At 31.5% G+C, this 25,712-nt stretch overlaps 1 protein-coding gene across 7 annotated transcripts in view; it reads right to left on the bottom strand.

Moving 5' to 3' along the window:
- Positions 1-25,712, bottom strand: part of bru3 (CUGBP Elav-like family member bruno 3) — a 207,418-nt gene that overhangs the window by 133,242 nt on the left and 48,464 nt on the right. For all 7 annotated transcript variants that reach the window (XM_088257255.1, XM_088257256.1, XM_088257261.1 and 4 more), the window contains exon 3: positions 23,314-23,439. In XM_088257255.1, the coding sequence (XP_088113381.1) occupies positions 23,314-23,439 (126 nt within the window). The remainder of the gene's footprint in view (positions 1-23,313; positions 23,440-25,712) is intronic.

Below are 25,712 nucleotides of genomic sequence, written 5' to 3'. Positions count from 1 at the left end.
AAAACTATTTTCCATAATACATTGCGTATTCTTTTTTAAAACTGTAAGCCTTTTTTTAAACAAAAATTAATTGAGTACCTATTTAACAAAAATATGACGTAGGACTTTTTAAGATCGCTTATAATTTTTGGATATTAAAAAAATAATTTAACCATTTCCATGCATTTATATTATTAAGAAACAAAGAAAAAATAAACAAGTGCAATGGCATTGGAAAATTTTCTGAACCTCATTTTTTCATCAAAAGACCATTTCAGTTATAATTAAGAGAAAATATTTAATACTAACGAGAGGAAGAATTTGGGTGAGATCTCGTCAATATAAAAACGCAACGTAGATGAAGGCACTGTGATATGAACGGAATTATCTGTTATATGGGAGAAGGAGAACAAATAGGGTGGTAATAGGGGAGGTTTCTTACAGGGGAAACTTTTGGTTCATACTTAATAATCCTCGTGTGTGCTCAGCCCGTATACAAACGGTTCATATAGAAGAGAGGCAAAACTTTACGATATTTTTTTTTGCGAAAATTCCTTTTCAAAAAACACTGAATAACAAAAAGATGCTTTCGGTTCGTAATCGGATATGCTTACTTAATCCTTGTCCGATCCCTTTGTAGAGCAAACGTAATCTATAACCTGTTTCTAGCCTTTATTATGTCGGGAGGCAGTTTCTTTGCACCCTTCCGAGTCGTCCCCGCGTACCGTAATTCTGTCGAGAACTGCCGACAAATTATCATCAGCGGACGTCCTGGGCGGCGCCCCTAGGAACTTGATGCCTTGTAAATGAGGCAAACTTGATTGACGCTCACGGGGGGTATGTTGAGTACGTGGCCCAGCCAACTGAATCTCATTTTCTTGGCGACAGTGGTAACCATTGGTTTCTGCGTGCGTTATCTTATTTTCACGTTCCTCACAAAGTCAAATAACATCACGCCTTAAATTCGTCGAAGATATCTATTCGTAAGCCAAGAATACAATTTAACTGAACTTTTGCAAGGTGCCATGTTTTACAGTCATATAAGAAGAAGTGTAAAGCAGGGATTCCCTAATTGTTCTAACGGATTCCCTAATTGTTCTACGAAGAGTTCTATCTTCAGACCATCTTCATACTGTTGAAGGAGCTCTGAATAATCGGATATAATCTACAAAATTAACTATGAGACTTTGAATGTTTCGGAATTCACTCTGTGGTAGGACAATTAAATTATAAATAAAAGACTTGTTTTTTACCACTTGAATATTATATTGTAACAACTACAACATTTTGAGTGTGTCCAAATACTTGTTCACAAAATCTGGATTATCTCCAATTACAGGAGTTATTTTCATATTATTTTTTGACATCTCATCAAAGATGAAGAAGAATATGAAAGTCTGAGCATTTACGGGGCTGATGACTGTCATAGGCTGGTTTAAGTGATCACTTTACACACGTGTAACATTCACCAATTCTACCCATTATTGACAACCACACTACTCAAATTCTTGGAAGTTCTATATATATGAACCAATTTAGAAACCTTGTTCTTGAATCACTAGAACTTCAATAGAGACATCTACTGGTGAGATGTAAAGAAGCTCTTTACTAAGCAGAAACTCTTTTTATTAGTATGTGAGGTCCAAATCCTGGATTTCAATCATGTTTGATGAGATGTCAAAAAAAAAAAATAATTGTTACAACTAATTGGAAGCCACAGATGCATCCATCTACGGGTAAGAATATAAACTTTTATATTCAAACCCGTACATGGAAGCATCTATAGCTTCCGTAACTAGTCGATACAATATCACACTCAAGTGGTAAAAAACAAGTGCTTTATTTATAATTTACTATGAGACCATCAAACGTAGCATACATATTTTTTTATTATTATTTTATATTTTTTTAAGTATCACACTGAAAAAATTAAATTATTATAAGTATACTATTGCTGTCGTTTCTTTCATTGTTCTTTGAGTTCTGGGAATAAAAAAAAATCTGTAATATCGTGATTCTGTTTCCTACTGTTGTTTATATTCGTGCCAATTTTATTATGTTCCGAGTTATAAAAAAAATGAAACTTTTTACATCAAAACTTTAGTTAAGCCTCTTCTATCGTCGCGTTTGTTTGACATAAATGTGTTCATCTCAAACGCGGGCGAGGGGGGCGGGGGCTGGGGGGGAGGTTCGTGGTAAAGCCAGGAGATATCCAAAATTTGCAACCTCCTTTCCATCACATCCCTTTTTCGCCGTTACTAAAGTGATCGGTTCACCCTCTCAGAGAGCTCTGATAATATTTCAAATATTGACTCAGAATGTCAACTATTTATAAAAAAATACTTTCCTATGATTTGCTTCCAATAAACATTGCCTTTGATTGATTTAAAATAATATTTTTGGCATCTTAAGATAGATGAAGAAGAATTTGGAAGTCTGGGTGTTTACAGGGCTTATGACCCGTCATAGGCTGGTTAGTCACTTTACACACGAGCAACAAGTTATGATTGACAACCACGCTACTCAATTTTTTGGAACTCTTAGATATATTGATCAACCTCGTTACTTTATTATTAATGCAGATTTGTGAGCAAATATTTTGACTAACTTTAAATGTTACAGATTTATAAGCAGTTTTTTTCCTTAATTGGTAAATTTTCATGTTTCTAAGATTTTTAATTTTTTTTAATGTGAACAGGTTAAAAATGAAGGGAAATCGTATAAGAAATATTTTAATTAAAAATAAAAATAAACCATTTTAATTGATTGGGTGTTGAATCGAATAAGTGAAGAAAGGATAGTAAAACAAATTTGTGAGGCAAATATGGTTGGTAATAGAAGCAGAGAAGGATCGAGTTAAACTTGGCAAAATAAAGTATTTCAAGTACTTGAAAGTCATGGTCAGGTGAGTCGGAATTATCAGCGTATGTGTTTGAGAATATTTATGAATGTGGAAGTGGCGAAGATTGTGGGCAAAAACAGATTAGTGCGGCATTCTATTCTCTTTGCCTACCATTGCGGAGAAGCGGCGTGATGGTAAGTTATTTTTTTTTGTTTAATAAGTAAAACAAATTTTTAAAAAATCTGAGTACTTACAGAGCTTACGACCTATCGTAGGTTGGCTTAAGTGATCACTATATACACGTTCCATTCTACTCATGATTGACAACTACACTAGTCGAATTTTGGAACTTGTATATATATCCCATAAAAGATTAGTGCTTTGATATGTGAGTTCTCGGCAACATCTATGGTAGAGTTGAGTTAGCTTGTTATTAAGCATCAAGTGATCATTTGAACCAGTCCAAAACAGGTCGTTAGATAGTAAGTTAGTTAATGGGTATTGTAAAAGAAATTAAATTTCGTCATTGTTTAATAAGGTTCGTACGTAAATTAAATTAGTTGTTACATTAACTTTGATTGAATTCTCGACGCACCCATTGTTAGCTCATGTGAGAGAGGTTTTGTCAAAAGAGTTTGTAAAGACCTTAAGCTTTTTTTTGCAACACCTTAAGTTCTGGTATCACAAAGAAAACGAATCACGGTTAATACTTTTCTCGAACAAAACCTTCGTCAGTTTGTTATTTACAAGAGACTGTAATTAGACAATACTCGTGATGAAAAGTTTTAGGCAGAAAGGATCCCTTCTTTTTGGCTTTGTGTAACGTTTAATTCCAATTTCAAAGACACAAATGAGAAAGTACTCGAGAGTCTAAGAAACAATATATTGCATTTAATTACGTTTAGGAGGATATTAAAAATTGAGGATCGTCGAAAATAACATTTTAGAAACGGTAAAGAATAAGTAATGGGAATTGAAATACTCAGATTTATTACATTAAAAAACATAAAAAGCAGATTATCTGTAAAGTATCACAATAAAAAAATATGATCACATTTAGAATCAATGTGATACGTATGTATTTATTGATTAATCTCAATTTTCAAATTTAAGGTGAAGTGTGCAAACCTATAAAATGAATACGATTCTAACTTACTATCACGCCTATTCTCCACACGTGTATGCAGAGAGAAAATAGCGCCACAGCCCTATGTCTTTGCAAACATTATTCTTCCACATTCTTTCAACTCCTCATATGTATCTTCATACCCTAATTCTAGTTAATGACCATAATAATTTTGAGTATTTGACATCGTTGATCATGCCGTGGTTTCTTCGGTCGTCTTCTACTCCTATTTCAACTATATTAACGTCAAAAATTTCACGTTCATTCACGTGGAGTTTTTGTCAGGATCTATGCCTAGTTTATGTAAGCTTTTTATTTAGCAAAAAACCTTATTTTTCTGTTCTTGATTGTAATTCATTTTGAACGTTAGTGAAGATATTTTAAATATTTATTTTATTGCACATACTAATTTTTTAATAAAAATGTATGTATTTATATTTGAATGAAAGCGTTTTCATAGGTTAATGGGTTTTAAAAAAATTACTAAAAATAATGCGTTTTTAAAATAAATAGCATTTCCCAATATTATTTTGATACTGAATTCAACTGAAATAAAAAGTAATAGCTCGGTTTTTCAAATATTGACGAACATATACGTTAAAACGTTAAAATAAAAAAATAATATTTCGTAAAATATTTTACCAAAAAATATAGAAACAAATAATGATAAATACATAACTTTGATTATTACAAAATTTTATTATAATTTTGTACATAGTTATTATGAAATCAGAGGATAAATTAATTTTATGGGTGAAATGAGAGTAAGGGTCTTATGCCCTTATTAGCTCATTCTTCATAATTTTTCATTTAATGAAAAACTTTTAATTACCGTCGATTAGACTCATGTACACATCAAAGCGGGTATCTTCAGTAAAATATGTAAAAAAAGGACGGAGCAAGCGCTGTCGCCTGTAAAAAATGAGACGGGCTACAGACAAATTTTTCATAGCCTTCGGCCTGAAAGTAATTAAAATTTCGTTTTCTGAAATTCTGATGTTTTTACGGAGAGCCCAAAGCGGCCGGAGAATATTATACGCGAATCGAATTCTGTTTGCTTACACAAGATTGTTGAGGATAAATTTTATTTTGATTGGGTCCTGTGCCGGTTTTTTTCCGCATCAATTTGAAGATTTTTCAAACGTATATTTTCGATGATGAAAAATGTCTAAGCTTGAGGGTGCAATGCATTTTCTTTAAATATAGTAGTTACTGCATTAAGTGAACGGATTTTGAAATTAAGTTTTAGTAACTTAACATATTATTTGTGGAGGTCCTCACCAAATCGTTACATTTCAATTTTAAATGATTTTAAGTAATCAGGATTGTAAAATTGTTAGGTTTTGGTGCGATTTAATGATTTCATATTGGTTGAACACAGAATCGGTCATGTTTTATTACAACTTTAATTAAAATTTCTATAGAATAGTAAGTAAACTGCACCGATTTGCTTATTTATATTTTGATAAAATGATTTTTTGTGCAATATTGGAAATGTAACTTTTTGATGAGAACCTCCACATTTATACCAACCAAGTTCTATATATTTTTATTTATAAACATACTTATAACATATTTAGAATAATAATAGCCTTACCATCAAATCTAAGTTGACAGTACACAATGAAGTCCTGGTGCCAACCCCTTATGTATGGATGTTGAGCATAGAGTTGTCAAAAGAAGGATGAAAGTAGACTAAATGCAATCGAAATGATATATCTCAGATAAATATGTGGCAAAACGATGTTAGATAGATATTCGAATTGACATATGGAAAAAATGGAAGGCTGAGATAAGCATTCTCGATTACGGTTGAAAATTGTATTTTTAACTGTCAAAAATATGTGAAAATACATGTTTTTGAATGTAACTTTGTGTTAAAATTCAAAAGCAATCTGTGAGCAAGTTTTAACGAACAAACATTTACATTTTTCGTAGTTTATAATTTGACGAGGTTATTTTTAAACACAACATTTTGAGTGACTCCAAATACTTTTTCACAAATCTGGATTTCCTCCAGAGTTATTTTCACATTTCAATATAGATGAAACAAGTTATGGATCTAGGTAATTACAGGGTTCATGACATATCATAGGCTGGTTAAGTGATCACTTCACGCATGTGCAACATTCACCATTCTACCCATAATTGACACCTACACTACTCAAATTTTTGGTTCTCTAAGATGTATTTATCAATCCTATGACATAGTACACATGAGTTTACAAAAGCCAACTATATTACATAGCGAAAAGCTTTTGTTTAGCTGAGTCGCTTTTTTTGTATGCAAGAGATGTATGGAAAAAATCCATTATTTTTGTGGGTTAAGATTGTATCTCAAAATGTTTATTATTCTTAATTATTTGTTAACAACAAAAACGTGGATTTATAAAATTATATTTAATTGGGCTCTCGTTTTTAAGAGTGCGTATCTTAATCAAATTCTCTGAAAAGATAAATAATAATGTTTTCGCAACAAAAGAAAACAAAGGGGTTAAAAATATGATAGCAAGTTACGTGCAGTGTGACTTTAATGGGATTCCAGGCAGTTTGGCGCAATATGTTTCGGCACAACTCCATAACTTAAGCCGTAAGTGATAAAACGTTTGCTACATTTTAAGGGACATTAGGGATTGCAGGAAGTTTCAGGGCGCGTGATTAATGCTACATTGTAGAATCAACTCGTGTTAAAGATACCATTTTTAAGGCCGTATAGGTACAAAACGTTACGTTAATTTTTATGACGTATAAAACATCCATGTACGTATGTAGGAAGTTGAGATAAAAATGGGTATGACTTTGTTGCATGATGTGACCTCAAATGTAACATATTTTTATGTATGCGATGATTTATTCGTATATAAATATGTATATTTATATATATATATATATATATATATATATATATATATATATATATATATATATATATATATATATATATATATATATATATATATATATATATATATATATATATATATATATATATATTATATATATATATATATATATATATATATATATATATATATATATATATATATACAAAATTCATGTACATGTAAATTTATCCCATTTATTTTATGATGCTCTTTATAACTGTTTTTTTTTAAATATGTAAATATGGTTTATTTTGGTAAATGTAGCTTCACAAGTACATTAACTGTCATTTTAAGATTTTTCGCTTCTTTCACATTCACGCCAGACCGTTTTCAAGTATTAGATTTTATAGACTACCTTTTTCTCAAATTTGTTTTTATCATTCTTTCTTTACTTATTTGCAATATAAAAAATATGTTTAAATTCGTAATTTTGTACATATGTACGTCGCTGTCAAATGAACGCTTCAATATTTACAAAAATATGTGCAACATTAATACATTTCAGGAGTTTGACCACTATATTAAAAGTATTGATGTAACTTTTGTGTAAAATTCCAAAAAAAAATACATAAAAATAAAATAATATCTTTTGTCGAAGTGCGGTGATCGATTTTTATGCATACCAAAGACTCATCAAGAGTCACTCTATAGACGAGGCACCTCTGGTGCCTCGTCTATAGAGTGACTCTTGATGAATATTGTTTCCTTATTTTGTTTCCCAGCAGAGTTCATTTTTATTAAAGCACGTGCACGGCAAGAACGGATTCATCTAGTTAATAATTTTAGGAAAAGAATACGGTGTATTGAATACAAATTTTACCTGCGTAATAAAACTCGGGGTAGATACGCCCCTGGGCGGTGGGGTCACAATAATTTTTAGATTACCCCCTCAGGGGTGTAGTTTGCACCATCTCATCCTTCGCAGACCGGATTACCTTTACGTTTCATATAACCTGGTACCTAATTAAAACTTTGAAAACGATATCCAGAGGGGCAGAGCAACCGAGGGTAGTCTAGATGCCAGATCTAGATGATTGCACTGTTTATTATTATTATTTTTTAAAAGTAATGACAAGTAAATGACTTGAGTTGTTTTACATCAATGTATACATATTTACAGTGTTTAAAAATCGGTAATTGCGTATTTATTCTGAATTAATTATTTAATATTTATTTGTGTTAACAGAAAGAAAAAAATCTACGGAGATACTAATTAATTTGTTTTCGTCCGTGCTCAAAAATAATACAAGAATTTCAAACATAATAAAATATTTTCATCCACGATTTCAAGTTGTAAATGGCTTTATACAACGTTTTCCTTTACCCCTTTGAAAGGATATAAAAATGAGGGAATACGAAATGAAGTCCTGGTAAATATTTTATTCCTTTAGCGCAAAACACGGTATTTACAAATGATTTCAACCGATGTGTTTTTGCAAAGCGTATTTGTATATGGTTTAAATGAATGCTGATTTTACTTATTTTGATTCAAACTCACGGAGTTCTACGGGGTAGAAACGTGACGAGCCATAAACGAAGGCCAAATTATACATTTTTACGATCCCAAATGGAATCATACTGTGAGAAATATTAGCGGGCGCAGATTTGTTAAACAGACGATATAAAATGATAGTATGGAAATTTGAGGTTTTAATCCCTGAACAAATATAAACACTGCTGCGGGTAAATGCGTTATGCACTTCGAGTGGGGACCGTTAAGCCTAGTTTATGTGCAAGCGCGTAACAGAGATACAAACAAATTATTTAAAAAGTTCTCAGTGGGATTAGTATGGATTGTCGCGGATTAAATTTTACATAAACGCATTCAATAATTTTGTGAAAACGTTCATTCTAGAATTGCTATTGCATTATTTTTCATAATCTCTACTGTTTAAGTTATAAACAATTCATATATTTAAAAAAATTGAAAATGGAAAAAATGGTATTAGTAATATTTTGTATAAAAAAAATACGCATTGCAATTTCAGCGAGGATTGGCTTTAATAGATCTCGTGAATTATTATTTGTAAGACAAAATAAATATTCTGGTCTTTTGACGCTTGAAAAAAACACTTAAATAAATATTTATTTAGGGTAAACATTTAGTCGGCTTTCATAGTGTAGTAGTTTGACTACCATTTGACTACCATGCTGAAGTTTGGAGTCTCGGGTCTCATTCCGAGCGGATCAAAGCAAAGAGGTCAATATAATTGTTTTCTCACTTAAATATTTATTAATAATATGTAGTAAACGATTAAATTAATATTGCATCAATTTGATACAGTACCATACTTTTACATTTGCATTGTGATATACCTACTTAATAAACTAATTCCGAGTAATATTAAAGCTAAAATTAAGAGTTAAACAGACTTGGTTTTATTCTATGAAAAAAATGGGTGATTGTTTATAGAAATACTGAATGAAATTCTATTAATCTCAAAACTGTAAATTTACACCAATTGAATCGAATATTTTATTTATTCAAAACATCGGTTCATTGGCCTATTTTGAGCTGGTATTAGATACACCTAGTTAAAATCGATTCACGTTCAATTATAATGACACAATGGGGAACGATTCACCCTTGGCGGTTTCCTAACAGGGGGAAAACCATTCTACGAACCCTAAAAATTACTCTTGAATCATAAACATTATTTACTTGGTACAAAGCTGAATCGTAACAACTCAATACACAACTATTATGAACCTTTCTGGGAACTTTTTGTCTAGAGGGATAGTTCAATTACAATTGTCACCAGGAATATATAATAATAATTATTATAATACATCTACCTTAAGACAGCTTAAAAATAGTATACTCTGTATATTACCTATCTAAATTTGTATTATATTGTATTATGTTAACTATCGTCCAGCCAAGAAAAAAATACCGAGTTCGTTGTGGCTAACTAAAAGTATTAAAGTGAGTAGGTACATTTAAAACACTTTGTAAAAAAAAAACTAAAAACAAACAGAATACCCAAAGTTTAACAATATTTTGAGGGTGTCGAAATTTTGGTTGACACATACTAGATTTATGATGAATAAAAAATGTGATCCAATAAAAATAGCATAGTAATATTGAATATTATGTTTTCATGTGTCTCCTAGTATCAAATGTATTCGGAAAATATCATACATACATTAAGGTTTTTGTTAGTATTTTTTGTACAAATTTAAACCATGGACGCCGTTGGTAAATCAAAATAGTTGATGCTTTTAATTGAAGAATAAATACAATTATTAGAACTTTGAGTAATCTGGTTAACGATAGAGATCGTAACATCAGATTGACAATAAAAAATTGTTGATATCTCGGATTTCATAAGTATGCTTGGTTTAGCTTTCATGGATATACCTAATCGTCCAACAAAGAATGTACTTTTTTTTACTGCGACGAGATGAATTAATATTATCACAGTTATGATTTCATACACTAAGTTAATTTATTTGACATGAGGTTTAATGTAAAGCATTTTAATTGTTGCTTTATTCTCAGACGAGTTGAAAAAACAGACATTTTAACAAGCTGAAAAATTCAATGTAATCACAACCCTATTTCGAAAATTAAAACCCCTCGCTGTATATTATGTACTCCGGCGCGCCGCTCAATAAAAAGGATTATAAATCTGAATATAAAAAAATACATATGAAAAAGATACTCACAAAACAATTCGGTGATTTCATCTTTACAGCCAAAGGAAAATAACATGACATCATTCCGTGCCCGAATAATTTGTCATTTTTCTTATTTTCTTCACACTAGTCTTTGTATCGCCCGTTTATTTTTCCTTTATGCGGTTAGCGGCATTTAAATAATAACATCGCGAGTTATTGTCATCTTGGTTATAATGTTGACTGTGTTTCGTATAAATAGAATAACTGTATTGTAAACAGTTTATGTTTATATACATTGCCCGCGTGTATGCGGGGAGATAGATTGATAGCGTCAAAATAACTTGGCTTATTTTTCTGAGTTTGTGTAATATTCCTCGGAATTTATGGTTATTATTACAATAACGAGGAGGGGATAGAGACATAACTGTTTCACTGTTTATGCCTTTTCCTTACATTGTTTTTTCTTGTTGTTCTTTCGGAAAGTGTAGACACAAGTTTCTAAATTATGAATACGTGTTTTTTTTTAAATTTCAAAAATGCTCTGTCGCTTGAGGAATAATATTCTACCCACAAAAACGACCCCGGACTTATAGAATCCATAATAGCCGTTACTAATGACCAGTTCTAGGGGACAGTAAATTTTATTAGGTGTACGTTTTGTTATAATAAAACAGATGTATAAGAGACCCACCCGGCGCATGCGCAGTGCATGACGTCACGTTGAATAAGCACGCGTTGCAGTCACGTGCCACGTGGGGGGTGTGAACAAAAAAAGGATTATTATGAGCAACGTTGTCACATTCACGGGGTTGATGCCCAGATACCAAGAGGTAGATTAAAAAAAATCGTTCATAAGGGTCGCAAATTCGAACCGCAGAAATATGTACAGCAGGACCTCATTAATCCGAACGCCGAAAATGTATCCTCTGTTCGGACTAGCGAACGTTCGGCTTACAGTACAGAGAATCTGTAGGAATTTTATTTATCCATTAAAAGAAATATATATTGTGAAATTTTAAATGTGCGTCTTAAAGTTTTTTAAAGAAATAAAATATTTAGTTGGTCGAGATTTATTTAATGACAAGTAAAAAGCTTTGTCTCTCAATTTACGTAAACGCATATTCTCTAGCACATGAATATCCACTTGATCAGCCCATTCTAGGCATGTTTTTAAGGAATGAGTGGGCGTTCGGATTACAGAGGTGTTCGGATAAGCGGGGGTTCGGATTAAAGACGTCCTGCTGTGTTTGTAAATTTGCAATGTACGGAATGACAATAATGTTCCCCTAGCTTTGCAACTGTCAATCAAATAAAATTATGTAGAAGCTATACAATCAGTAGACTATTACTCTTGCCAACAAAATTGTAAGTTGGATATGATTACGTGTTATTATCGTCGTACCAATACGATACGCGATTCCTTTGTCCTGGGAAATGATATAAGTATGGAAATATGTATTGCGTAATATCAAAACGTTCAATTTATATCATAAACTTTTAGAATGAAATAACTTCAACAACATGAACTATTATTATCTCTGAAATTACCCTTATTATAAAATAACGACTTCTTAAAATTTTATTTTATTTACTTTAGAAATTTGTAAAACAAGTTCCATACACATATATTAATTATAACTTTAATATGTGATCAATTTGCGAAATGAAAATGTATTAGATTTATTTACCTATATAATTTTTTTTTTTTTACAATAAAAATATATATTTAGAATACTGAACATAATATATTAAAATTTAATACATATTAATATTATCAACATTTTGAGAAGTCGATTAAAATTGATACACCTACATAAAAACAGCTCCGTAATATTTGATGACAATTTTATTACAAAAATCGGTTATTAACTTTCATTGCTGTCATCTTTAAATAGGAAATATTTTCAATACAAATTGTATTCAGAACAACAAAAAAAATAATTTCTACGATTTACAAAAGGAAATTTTCGTAAATGGTGTATTTAAAATTTATTCAAGTGTAAACAAGAAAAAAGTCTCAAAAAAGTACTGCGAATCCGAAAAATTATAATTATTAGTACTGTAAAAAAATCACGTCGCCAGCGTTCAGCACAATAAAACTGAATACAATTGAGTTGTAAAAAAATAAAAGCGTAATCTGAAAACGTTAAATTTTATATCTTCAAAACAGACGATTATCGTGGACGTAAAAACACAACGACGAATCTCTTAGCTGTGGGGAACAAAAAGTTAGGAGTAGGGACTTACCTCCAAAGGTTATACGAGAAAAACAGTCGCAAGAAAAGAGAAAGTACTTCCCTCAGATATTGTCTGGAATCACCGCATGGTTTCGTGTTTTATGCCTTCTCCACACCATGTTAAGCCATCAGAGTGCCTATTGGGAAATCGAACTGTTTTCCTTATATTGTGACTAATGCCGCCTACAAAGGGGAAAAGCTTCATTTGAATTTGACAAGGGAATTCCTATCTGAAAGTCCAACATTTTAACATTCAATTTCAACACCGTTTTTGTTTTCAATTATTATTATTAAATTTTTTTATGGATTTCAGTGATCGTTTAAAAAATTAACCGATCCGGCTGATATACTCGTATATATTTCTTTAAATAATCCGAAAAGCGCATGAGTTCAAAAAATAAAACGCAGTTATTAAGTTTTGGGCAAAATCTAAACTTAAGAAGATCTGGTCTAAATATTCAAAAGAGATACAAATAAGCCATTTAAAATATTTCGTTAATATGCGATCATCTTACCTAATCGCAAAGATAAAATCTCTTTCTAGACAAATCAGATTATTTACCACACACAAAAAAGTATTGTTTCCAAAAAATTTACATACATCACAATATACTAAAATAGAGCTTAGAAACGACGACAAAGAAATAAATTGACAGTATCAATAATGTTTTAAAATAATAAATAAAACATTTGTATAGGATCACTTCTGAGTGATAAATGTTATCACGACTTTTATTTTTTATTATTATTGTTATGGTAACAGAGGTTTTTTTTTAATATTAATTAATTTCCTAAACATTTCTATTTACAATCTATAAATTAAAAACGGAGTTCTCTTACACTTGTTATTTATGTTAGTTGGTAATACATTTTTTTTAGTATATGTATTTTTTGTTTTTGTTTTTTTGTTGTTTTGTTTTCGATTTTTAAGATTAGTTTAACGAAGGTAATTTTTTCACCTGTTTATGAGAAGATATGTATTTTATGAAACTCATCGTGCTTACATTAATAAACTCAAAATTGTTCATTAATTAGTGTTTTATTTTTATATTTAAATCATAAAGAAAGTGCCAAATCAATAAACAATATATATTTTTTACACTTATCTGCACCATTATGATGCACAGGGCACTGCATAATATAAACACAGTTTTATCTTGATCGTTAACACATGAAGGAAAGTGATCAGCCCTCCGCTTCAGGTACCAGTCCAGGTAAATATTTAATAAACATTAGAGTGGAAAAACTTACTTAAATTTATTTGACGCTGGGAATCGAACCCGAGACTTTCAGTTGTAATGGTGGTCCAGTGTGCTGACCATTACACTACGGAGGAGGACAAATATCTAAATGTTGTTTATTTATAATTTAAATATATCATAATAACTTAAAGTGGAGCTTGAAAACGACGATAATTAAATAATTGCCATTATCAACAATGATTTTAAAATAAAGAAAAAAAAAATATTTGTATAAGACCATTTTTGAGTTAATTTACGTTTGTATTTTCAACTTAAAGCTTGTATTTTCACCTGTTGAGGACAACATATATATATACATATATATATATATATATATATATATATATATATATATATATATATATATATATATATATATATATATATATATATATATATATATATATATATATATATATATATATATAAATATATATATTTTACGAAACTCGTCGTGCTTACATTAATAAATTCAAAAGTGGTCATAAACAAGTGTTTAATTTTTATATTTTAATTACAATGCCATTCCGCAAAAATAATGGTAAATCAATAAACTATATAGTATCAACAATCGTTTTCTTTTTCGAATAACCATAATAATACCTAGGTATTAGTTGAAAAACCACCCCTTTTGCCGTCAGCAGCATCGTTCCTTTTGTCTCCTGCAATAAAACGCACACGGCGTATCTTTTTATGCCCCTTACCCGAAGGATAATGTAGGCGTTTCTAGCTTTTGGCCAGGTTATGTATGGCCATATTTGGCACAGTATTGCGAGAAGACGCCTCGCTTGCCGCCAAGATAATTTGACAACATCTATTACTTGTCACCTCCGAGCCCGACCATTTTGTGTCAAATTGGTATTTTGTCGAGAGCAATGTGTACGGTTGGTATCTGGGGAAAATAAAAGGTATATTCTTCATAATAATAATACGAAAAAAGAAGAGAAACGGAAATTACGATTCGATATATAACAATATACTGTAGTATTCGTGTATTGAATACTGGATAAAATAATATCAAAATTGATTCCACTATTTTGAAAACAATTATCTATTTTTTTGTACATTAAAGCATTGTTAAATAAGTGGTTTTTATTTCTACAACATTATGAGTGTGTTCAAATACTTGTTCACAAAATCTGGATTATCTCTAATTACAGGAGTTATTATCGTATAATTTTTTTGACACCTCATCAAAGATGAAGAAGAATATGGAAGTCTGGGCATTTACGGTTTAAAAAAATGAAAATATGATTTTATTTCTTTTTTATTAAATTATTATTTTCTCCTTCTTCTAACTCTTATTCGCACCCAATAACGTATAGGTCCTTGAACCGTATAGAAAGATCAGTCATGCGCTTCAGGTACCAGTTCAGGGTAATCTATATAAATAAAAAATCTTTATTCTGTGTATAGATTTATTCTCTGATTGCGTCGAAATTTTGTCATGACATTCCATTCCGGGTAAAGCTTATATTAAATAAATATAAACAACGTGAGAAATCAGTATTAATTATTTTGACCCTTCTAAGGATCGAAGCCGGAACCTCCAGCACAATAACTTAATGAGCTTATCACTACGCTATGTAGGCCGAATTATTTGTATAAAATTCAGACAATAATCCTCAAAAACTTATAAACTTTATAAAGTACAGGAGACAACGTAAACGTAAAATTCAGCTCGTTAAAATTTGCTACGACAAAACAAATAACTATAATTATTCATCCCAAAGTAGGTACGTAAAATTCATATAACAAATTATTTAAGCTGTATTTGGAGTGTAACAAACCGCGCATCATGAGTAGTTTAAGAAATTACAGGGCGTAGAGGAAAATAAATTAACTTTGTTCATCCCCGTAGGTGAAGGGTGAGATTGCACACGAAGCTGATGAATTATACTCCCTGCGAAGAATAATTACTCCGTAACTCCTCTGCTTGGATGCACATAAAGTTTACATAGAATCCCAGACTAGTCTCTTTACATAATTTTACAACAAATAATGTTTCTCTCATAATTATAAACTTAAAAGCATAAAATTTGAAGGTTGATGGAAAAATTGAATTTGGAAATGATCACCTTGCTTCATGACATCAAAACCTATCGAAAATTCTACCCCTATGTGGAAGGTTCTGAGACCATTGTTTATATACCTACAGGTTTCAAAAATTAATTATATACGAGTATATTTGTCCGCCTCCGTAGTGTAATGGTCAGCACGCTCGGCTACCGTACTGGAGGTCCCGGGTTCGATTTCCAGGGGGGTCAAATAAATAAAAGTGATTTTTGCACTCTTATATTCATTCAATATTACCTTGGACTGGTGCCGGAAGCGGTAGGCTGGTCGCCTTTCTTTCATGTGTTAACGATCAAGATAACACTGCGTTTATATGATGCAGTGCCTTATGCACCATTGGGGTGCGGATAAGGGTTTGAATGAATATAATGAATATCTATAGATGTTTACCCGCTACAGGGCAGAAAGTATTGTTTTTGAATTTTGAAGAAAGCTATTGTTTAAGTATTTTTTAAAATATACTAAATATTTTTCAAATGAAGAAAAAACATTCAGGTTTTACAAAAAGGATCTGATGCATAGTAAAGAGTTCAATAAAGGGCTTAATATTTATTTTTATTACATTTTATTTTATATTTAAACTTTAAAAACGATCTCCTGAAAAATCAAGTTATTTAATATATCTTCCTTATAAAAAAAATAAATCGTTTTAAAATAGTCTTCGGTTTACCTTACTTAGCTAGTAGACCTTTACTTAGCCACGTATTCTTAGCTAGGAGAGGTCCTTTTGTTTTCTTATCGCGTAAAATCCACTAAAAGGGTTACAAGAGCATTATTCATAATTCAGTTTGTAATATTTTATCTAAATTGAATTGAAAGTGTGCTGTAGAGCTGTAGAGGTTCATCTGCCCCACAAAGGGAAAGGAGCTTTTCAAATTCGAATTTGAAGGGAACAACAAATACTTTGAAGAGATACACACACTGCTGTCACCCCTTGAAAATAAACTGGAGGGGCGGATAACAATGGCAGAGTCTGCTCGGCATTTCGTTAGCGAGTAGTTGGTATGCCAACTGTAGGCCCTGTGCCCGACTCGAGATTGGAGTGCTACCTAATACCTAATATTGTCGCCGCGTGCTTAGCAACTCACCTGTCATTCGTTGCAGGGGGACAAGCTATTACAGACAACATCTAATACAACCGAGACGAAAATAAATATACTTTTAAGACAACGCCATCTATAGTATTGTATATTTTTTCATTAAGTGTCAAAGAGACAAACGACGTGTGTGGATGGAATCACAAATTGTTCCGAAAATTTCGGTCGCAGTAAATATTTTTCTAAGACACGAACACGGATATAACCCTTAATGGCCTACGACGTCTAATAAATACGTATTTATTATTGTCTCATGCGATTCTTCGCCATAATAAATAAAGATCATTTCTCAACTGGGTCACCAAAAAGTTCAGACGACATCTGAAGTTGGAACGGGATTTAAAAAAAATATAAAATTAGTTAAAATTTTTACTGAAACCTAAATTTACACGTGTAATTAATAATCGCAATCATATAATTTGCACCATATTCAAGTAAATAGATCATTGCACAGGTGAGTTGATTAAACGCACGTCAGCTTTGATTACTTTTTGCTTGATAGTGTAACTACCTGCCTCAAAGAGTGTGCGATTTTATTATCGAACGTTGGTTATACATAATATGTTTATTAATTGGTTATAAAATTCACTATTTTCTTCTTATAACACTTATATGCACACAATAATTCATGGAGTACAACAAAAAAATTCAACCGTTATACATATATGTACATACATACATATATGTAGCCTAACCTATTATAATATCATATAAAATATCTGTACAAGGTAGGTATATGACAATAATTCTGCCGTCATCGACCCATTGGGTATATATCGATTTGATGAACTGCCTAATGCATTTTAAATGAGTATGAGGGTTTAAATAAGAACATAAACCAACCTTATAAAGCTGATTGTGAAACAGTTTGTTAATGACCAAATGTCAGGCTTAGCACTCGGAAATGAATAGATAAAAACTTCTTTGGATTTTCTCGTAAATCCTGTTGGTGGCCGGCTCTGGCCGTGATCAGTAAATGGATGTAGCCGGATTTTAAACAATCCTTTTTTATACACTAGGTAAGCTTAAATTACACGGTCTCTTTGTTTGACCTTTGCCGTTGTCGGTAGCCGAATACGAACATAATATGACCATGCTGGTCAAGTTTTGAGTTTTATCAACGACACGTGTGCGTACAAAGCTTCGTTACATTATTTGATTATGTGTTGCGTTCAATTTGATTGAACACATATGTCCTTTAATTAATTAAGCTAAAAATTAGTGGGCCAAACGGAATATGTTTTCTTATATGTAAAAGTCCACTGCTGGGAAAAATAGGTAAAATTTATTTTTTTCTGACGGTGTAACGATCTTGCCATACTATTTCTAGCGATATTGCATCGGAAGAATGGTTTTTAAATTTCCTAACATTTCCAAAGAGGTAAATAAAAGATACAAATTTCTTATTTTTATGAAAAAAAAATACGAGAACACTACCTATTAACAATTTATCATATATTTACATAGTACATTTTAAAAATTCTAAAACATTGAGTTGAGTTTTGGTCTCGGAATCAGTATCGCGAACTCTTAGTCAGAATTTTTAGGTTCAAACCCAATCTTCTTTTAATTTGGTTAATATTTTTTAAAAATGTTATCTAATTTTTTACGAATTTTACCCATTGTTTATTTCTAATTACAGCGTAAAAAATACAGAATATAATAGATAAATATAAAATATGAATCAAAGGTATTTAAAAAAGGTATTAACGTTGACAAATCTCACAATCTAGTTTGTTTTTGGTTGGATGGAATATACGAGTATAATTTCCTATCAAAAAGCTCGGTTATATAAATACGTACACATATTCTGTTCAAGTTAATGAGTTAAATCAAAATAAACAAATATATAAAAGGGCAGGTGAAATTATAGGAAGCGTCATTAGAACGAATTCGCCGATCCGGACCTGGACGCGATGTGTGATACAGAGAGGAACAACGGGATTTATGGCTCGGCATTACTGAGGCAATAACTGAGTAATGGCATCAATATGAACCCAGAAAGGGTTTCAGAACCTGACCCCAAATAGTGTGGTATAGCGGTATGGTGCTGGATAATCCCGTGACCACGTGACTATTTCCATGAATCCCCTTTATTTAGCCTGCACCAGCTGTCCTTTGGCCCGTAAATGCATCATGGTTAGTTAAAATATTCATTCACATAGTTTTGTGGTTTAAAAAAAAATTAGCAATTTTATTGTGAAATATTAAATAAAATGTATATGTATATGTATATATATATGTAAATATATAAAAATAAAATATATAAATATATATATATATATATATATATATATATATATATATATATATATATATATATATATATATATATATATATATATATATATATATATATATATATATATATATATATATATATATATATATATATATATATATATATATATATATATATATATATATATATATATATATACATATATAATAATGAGTTCTGAGTTCAATTAATGAAGTGAGGGTTTAAATAAATATAAAATAAATCACTGGTAACTGAAGCATAAGAATGATCATAGATTTTATACGACAATCTAGTATTTATTTATTAATTTGGGATATAGTGATTTTGTTCAATTTAATCTTTTAAAAAATATCCTTAGAAACATAGTTCCATTGTCAATAATAAAAGCCAATTAAATAATTTCACATAAATGAATAATTTGTTGCATAAAAGAAAATTATTTATAAAATGGGAGGGTGAGTGTGTGTAAATGTATGTGAGGGTGTGTGTGTGTTAAGGTGGGAGTAAAAGAAAAGTAAGAAGTTAACATTTAATTATTCCGATTCAGTGCCCTATGAACAACTGGTTATGGATAAACGATAAAAGAAAAAGATAGTGATGTTTTTCTAGGATTCAATATAAGGTTTATATTTTAAAATATCATATTTTTTAGAATTGTATGCCAATATTTTACAAAAATTTGTGTCGTAGTTTTAAATTAATCCCAAAAAAATATTAAGAGCTTTGAGAGAGATTAATTATTGATAAGTATACTTCCTTTAATTTTAAAGCCTTTAAATGGATCCTTAAACGAAAACATATACACACAGGTATTGTATTAATGTGTCTAATAATAATAATAGTATTACGGATTCAATTTAAAATAATAATTGCGTGGTCGTAAGGACACGGACGATTAACTTCTAAACCCATCAAGTGACAGGTAGTGAAAGGCTGTTCAGAGGCTGTAGTCCAACCCCGTACTGGGTCCGCATGGAGTATAGAGCCAGTCTCCCCTCCGCTAGGGGTGGGTCGGGTAAAATATTACAGGTCCTTACTTTTATGAAGCTCTTATCCGAAGCCGATTTCTAGAGCCGATCGCTTTCCTAAATTAACTTGGTAATTCTCATCACTTTCGGGGGAAGGCGGTAAGGGAGAGATTTGTCGAACGTTCCGGAACGATGATTACAACCAGTGAATAAAATCGCAATTAAACTAGTTTAAAAAAAAAACTTGTTTTAAGACATTAAATACGTCACATCCCATTATTTTTTGCATTTATTTTTAGGTCTTTGGTTTATCTAAGAACTTTTTTTGTTGCGAACGTGAGATGAAAAAAAAAAGTTACAATGCTTGGTGTAAGATATTTGAAGGGCACCTTGTCACCTTCATGAATATGTATGTACTCAATTTAAAACGCAGAAATATTAATTGTAAGATAAGTAAGCGGGATAAAGAAGTGAGTCATCTAATTATGAATATTTCTCGGTTGTGAGCTTAGTATATCCATCCCTGAAGATGACAAAGTACTTATCGAAACCGGTTGGAAATAACGACAGAAATAAATGTGCAAAGAAACAAAGTTTGAGGTTTATTTATAACGTTTATAAAATGAAACAAAAAAACCTTCTGTTTAATGTTCACAGTCAACGTGATAAACAAGATTTTTTTATCTTGGACATAAGAATCGAAGTCTAAAATCTACCTACCTTTAAATACTCGTAAAAATAATGACAGTTAAATTATTATACTAACGAAATTCATGATTTAAAACATATATTTTAATGAAACGTTCTTCTCCATGTACGAAATGCCAGCCGCATTTTGACGACGACACTAATTTGATAATTAACGAGACTACATTTTATGTTGTCCATCCGAATTACAAATCCTACTCGGCCACGCTGTTCTCGGCGCTTGTTTTGGCGATAAAACGGAGTAAGCTACTTTATTTACAGCAAGTGCACAAATGACGTGCACCTGCTCCATTTTATACCTTTATTAAAAGTGCAATAAAATGCCCGTAAATGTGGGATGGCCCTGCGAGTATTGTGTTTTGGTCGAACAGTAAAACCGCGCGATAACAGATTTTATCGTCCGTCTTTTTATTGGAGCTCCGTTAGAAAAATTTGCCCGGTATTTTCGTAATATTTATTATACCTAAATATTAATGCGATGGCTTGGGCTGATAACATAATTTCGCTACTCTTTATTCCTTTGTTCATAAAATTAAGTATTTAGATTTCAGTTTTAACACACATTAACTGAAATTCTTCTTGATTTATTTCAGGAATGTTTAGAAATAAAAACCTCGTATGTTATATTATTATATACATTTTTTACATATAACACCGTGGAATACAGAAAATGTAAAATCGAGGCCTCAGTAACATATTTTCTCATCAAAATACACATATAATTATTTTATTTAATTTACGGTCAACTAACACACATTAACTAAAATTCGTCTAGATTTATTTCAAGAAATTTTATGAATTAAAAATCTTGCATTTACTTTGATTGCTGTTTTTTATTAATGTTTTTTGTAAAAAACATAAACACGAAAAATAGGTGCATATATATATATATATATATATATATATATATATATATATATATATATATATATATATATATATATATATATTTATATATATATATATATATATATATATATATATATATATATATTTATATATATTTATATATATGTATATATATATATATATATATACATATATATATATATATATATATATATATATATATATATATATATATATATATATATATATATATTTATAAATATATATATATATATATATATATATATATATATATATATATATAATATATATATATATATATATATATATATATATATATATATATATATATATATATATATATATATATATATATATATATATATATATATATATATATATATATATATATATATATATATATATATATATATATATATATATATATATATATATATATATTATAATATATGGCCAGGTAATCATCAAAGATTATGTTAAATGCAGAACTGGATCTAATGGGATGTAGCGCCCGGTCATTTACTAAAAAAGAACGGCAATGCACAGGTTTGCATATTCAAAGAGGTGTATCGTTATTCTCTACTTTGTAAACAAGTACCTAGATGCTTGTGCTAAGTAAACCTATGATACGTTTTACACTAGAAAAATGAAAATGTAATTAAATCCTTTACTGTATTCTTTTACAAAATATCGTTTTTATGGTAAATGTTAGTAGTTTGTTCATTTTGAAAATATATTAAATTAAAAAAAATATATTTAAGCTAACTGTATTTGAATATTTCAAAATCTGTCAAAATATAAACAGATACTATGATTATCCTCGTATGGAGAAGTAGTTCTTCACTCGAACGATTATAAAAGAATTTGGAGATTCTGCATTTCTATTTGATCTCTGGAGCGCCTATCTGAATTTATTGGAATTTTCTTGCAAATATTTCCGTACGCTTTGCAAAAACATATTCAAATATGAATTGAAAAAGAATTCTCTCTTAACCGTTGCTACGTAGAATCGTATTACCTGCTGGTGGAATCGTATCGCTTTTAGCCGTCCCGAGTGAGCGTTCATCCCGGTTTCGTAGGGGTAGTTTTGGGTGAATAATAAATTCCGAGATGGCGCTGCGATATCACTTTAGGAGCACTTAATTTTGCATGAATGCGATGAAATTTAACGTTTTAAACTGCGGCTAGGATGTAATCAAAGCACGGCGCTCTCAGCCGGTCGAGAAACGTTTCACGATCTCGACAAACTCGTCCTAATGAATAAGTTAGACAGGGATTCTGCCAAATTGTTATCGGGCGTCTTCTGTTGTTACGACGATGCGCAAACTCGAGTGGGACGGTTAATATACCTCGTTTTACTTTTGACTGTTGTAGGGAAAGAAGTGAGGAAGTGGACTTACCTTTGCTGGTACCGTCGGGCCCCCGCAGAATGGTGCACTCCTCTATGCTGCCGAACGGAGCAAAGAGTTGGCGCACATCTTCCTCGGTCTGTTGTTTGCTGAGCATGCCAACGAAGAGCTTTCTGTCTGCTCGGCCCCAGCACATAAGGGAAAGAAACCAAACAGGTATTAGAGCATCGCAATAGGCGCAGTTCTGGCTCTAATCAACAAACAAACAAGTTTACAGACAATAATCATTCAAGCTCGATGGGTTTGACAGTAGAACGGGTCTTTCTGTGAGGTGATGAGAGTGGAACCTTGGAAAATAAAAGGGTGTTAATATGGCGTGAGAATGTGATGAATTGTTATTACAACATGAAGGTATTTTGAAAGTGAGGCTGAGATGAAACAATATTCATTGTGTGACCTTTGGCAAACTGTAAGTGTTATAAGTATACTACCAAACTCAGATGCAGGAAAACAAAATCATTAATAACTGATCTAGTGGGTTGCAATATAGAAAAATAACTATAGAACATGAAACACACGATTAGAGGTATAATTTTGAATACTCATGGGGGAATCAATGAAGGGAGTGTTGGACGAATTTTGAAATGTTCACAACGTAGCAAATTTTGGCATAAATCTTCAAATCCCAATTTATTGCTGATCGGGTGGTAATACTCTGCGTTTCATATTCTTAAAAAATAATATTCTGAAAACAGGTTCTAAAATTGTAAAGCGCAAATGATAACACAATCAGCATTCTTAGATATAAGAATCTAGAATATAAGTAACAGAATAATTAACATTGTTTACGGAGCAAACATACACTCGACACTCGGTTCCAATGACATCGTGTTTCTAGAGGAAAATGATATAGGTGGCTTATTTCTCGAACTTCATTTAAATACTGATAGTTGTTTACTTATGTCTTCATTACTATGTAATATGTAGTCTCGAGGGACAGAAGATCATAATGTGAAGGGCGATAACAATCTCAACGGCAATATTGACAACTGGGGACAAGTGTGGGAAGGCAAACATTCCCCCGGCCTACATAAATAACATTTTACTACTGAGACCTTAATAACTGTACGGGGGAATGTATATTTGTTTTATCGAGACGAGTAAGAAAATATTAATTAGTATCGGGACTTGCGTGTATAGCGCAAAATGAAAAATAATCATTAATAGCTATTAACAACCGATTCAAAGAACACTTTTACAACAATATTTAAATTACTAACTTTGGAAATTAATATAAAGGAAAATTGTTTACTAAGCAGTTCCCAGTTCAGTTTGAGTGTGACTTGGGTGAGGAGTTTACAATGTAATGATGAGCCCGAGTACTGCTCGGGAAAATTGTATTTTTGGAATTGAAATGGAATTTACGTATTTGTTTATAAACTAACCCGAGCGGTGTTCGGGCAGATTTGTTGGTGACGATTTCTCTCCAAAATTTGTCTTTTGAGTAGTTAAAATACTTATTTTGGGACATTATCATTCTATGCAAGGTGGTAATATATGTTTTCTTTACAAAAGAAATCTGTTGAATTCAGGATTTTGTAAAACTGTTTATTCCATATAGAAATTTGGTTCCTATCACAAACGCTTTTAGTTTAGCATAAATATTTTGTTTATGGTTCTCGAGCCGAACTGTCCAAACATTATAAGGGTCCGCGAAGTTTCCCGCGCTAATATGGGCCACTCGCGCAAGACCAGCAGTAGACTGCGGGAGTTCCACGGGGTGTGGATGTTCCGCCTCACGCCTGCGAGACAACTGCCGGAGATGGATGAACGAACAGAGTTTAGCAATTATAAATTCATAACTTCGAAGGAGAAACTTCGAATAGATAACTATGAATAATGGATTCCCACGGCGGGGGAAACATGACTGAGAGGGAATGCCATTTAAATGTGAACGGCCATACTTATAATTATTATTATTGTGGCGCGCCATACGCCGAGTGCCGAGCAATCTGGGCCGCATCTCATATTCCTCCGATTGCGGTTTTCGCAATAAACTTGGCGTGTTGTTCGAAGCAGTTAATGTAGACAAATTATATTTCGAGTTGAACAAACTTCTCCACTGTAATATGTTGAAGATTTCCATTTCGTTCCACCCCCACCCGTACATAAATAAGCGAATGGGTCATTGTAGTCTACGGATGCCGATTTGAAATCGACACCCGCATTAGTTTCGTCGTCTTCAGCCTCGCAGACACTAGTCGGACGTTCGTTTAGCGTAGTGGTCCGACGGAGAAGCGGTGTAGTGGTCCTCATCCCAGCCGAGAGATCGCGAACGGGACCTGGCGGTAAAGTAATGGACCCGAGTAATTCGGTAAATGTTTGCGAAACTTCTTCATCCAATCTCAGTATGATCGGGGAAGGGCGGCGGAAGGAGAATACGCTCGGGG

The sequence above is a fragment of the Brachycentrus maculatus genome, unplaced genomic scaffold, assembly GCF_059751285.1.
Source record: "Brachycentrus maculatus isolate JH-2025_06_01 unplaced genomic scaffold, ASM5975128v1 h1tg000077l, whole genome shotgun sequence".
In the NCBI taxonomy this organism is placed as follows: domain Eukaryota; kingdom Metazoa; phylum Arthropoda; class Insecta; order Trichoptera; family Brachycentridae; genus Brachycentrus; species Brachycentrus maculatus.
Note: the sequence above shows the minus strand (reverse complement) of the source record. Positions and strands in the feature narration are given on the sequence as shown.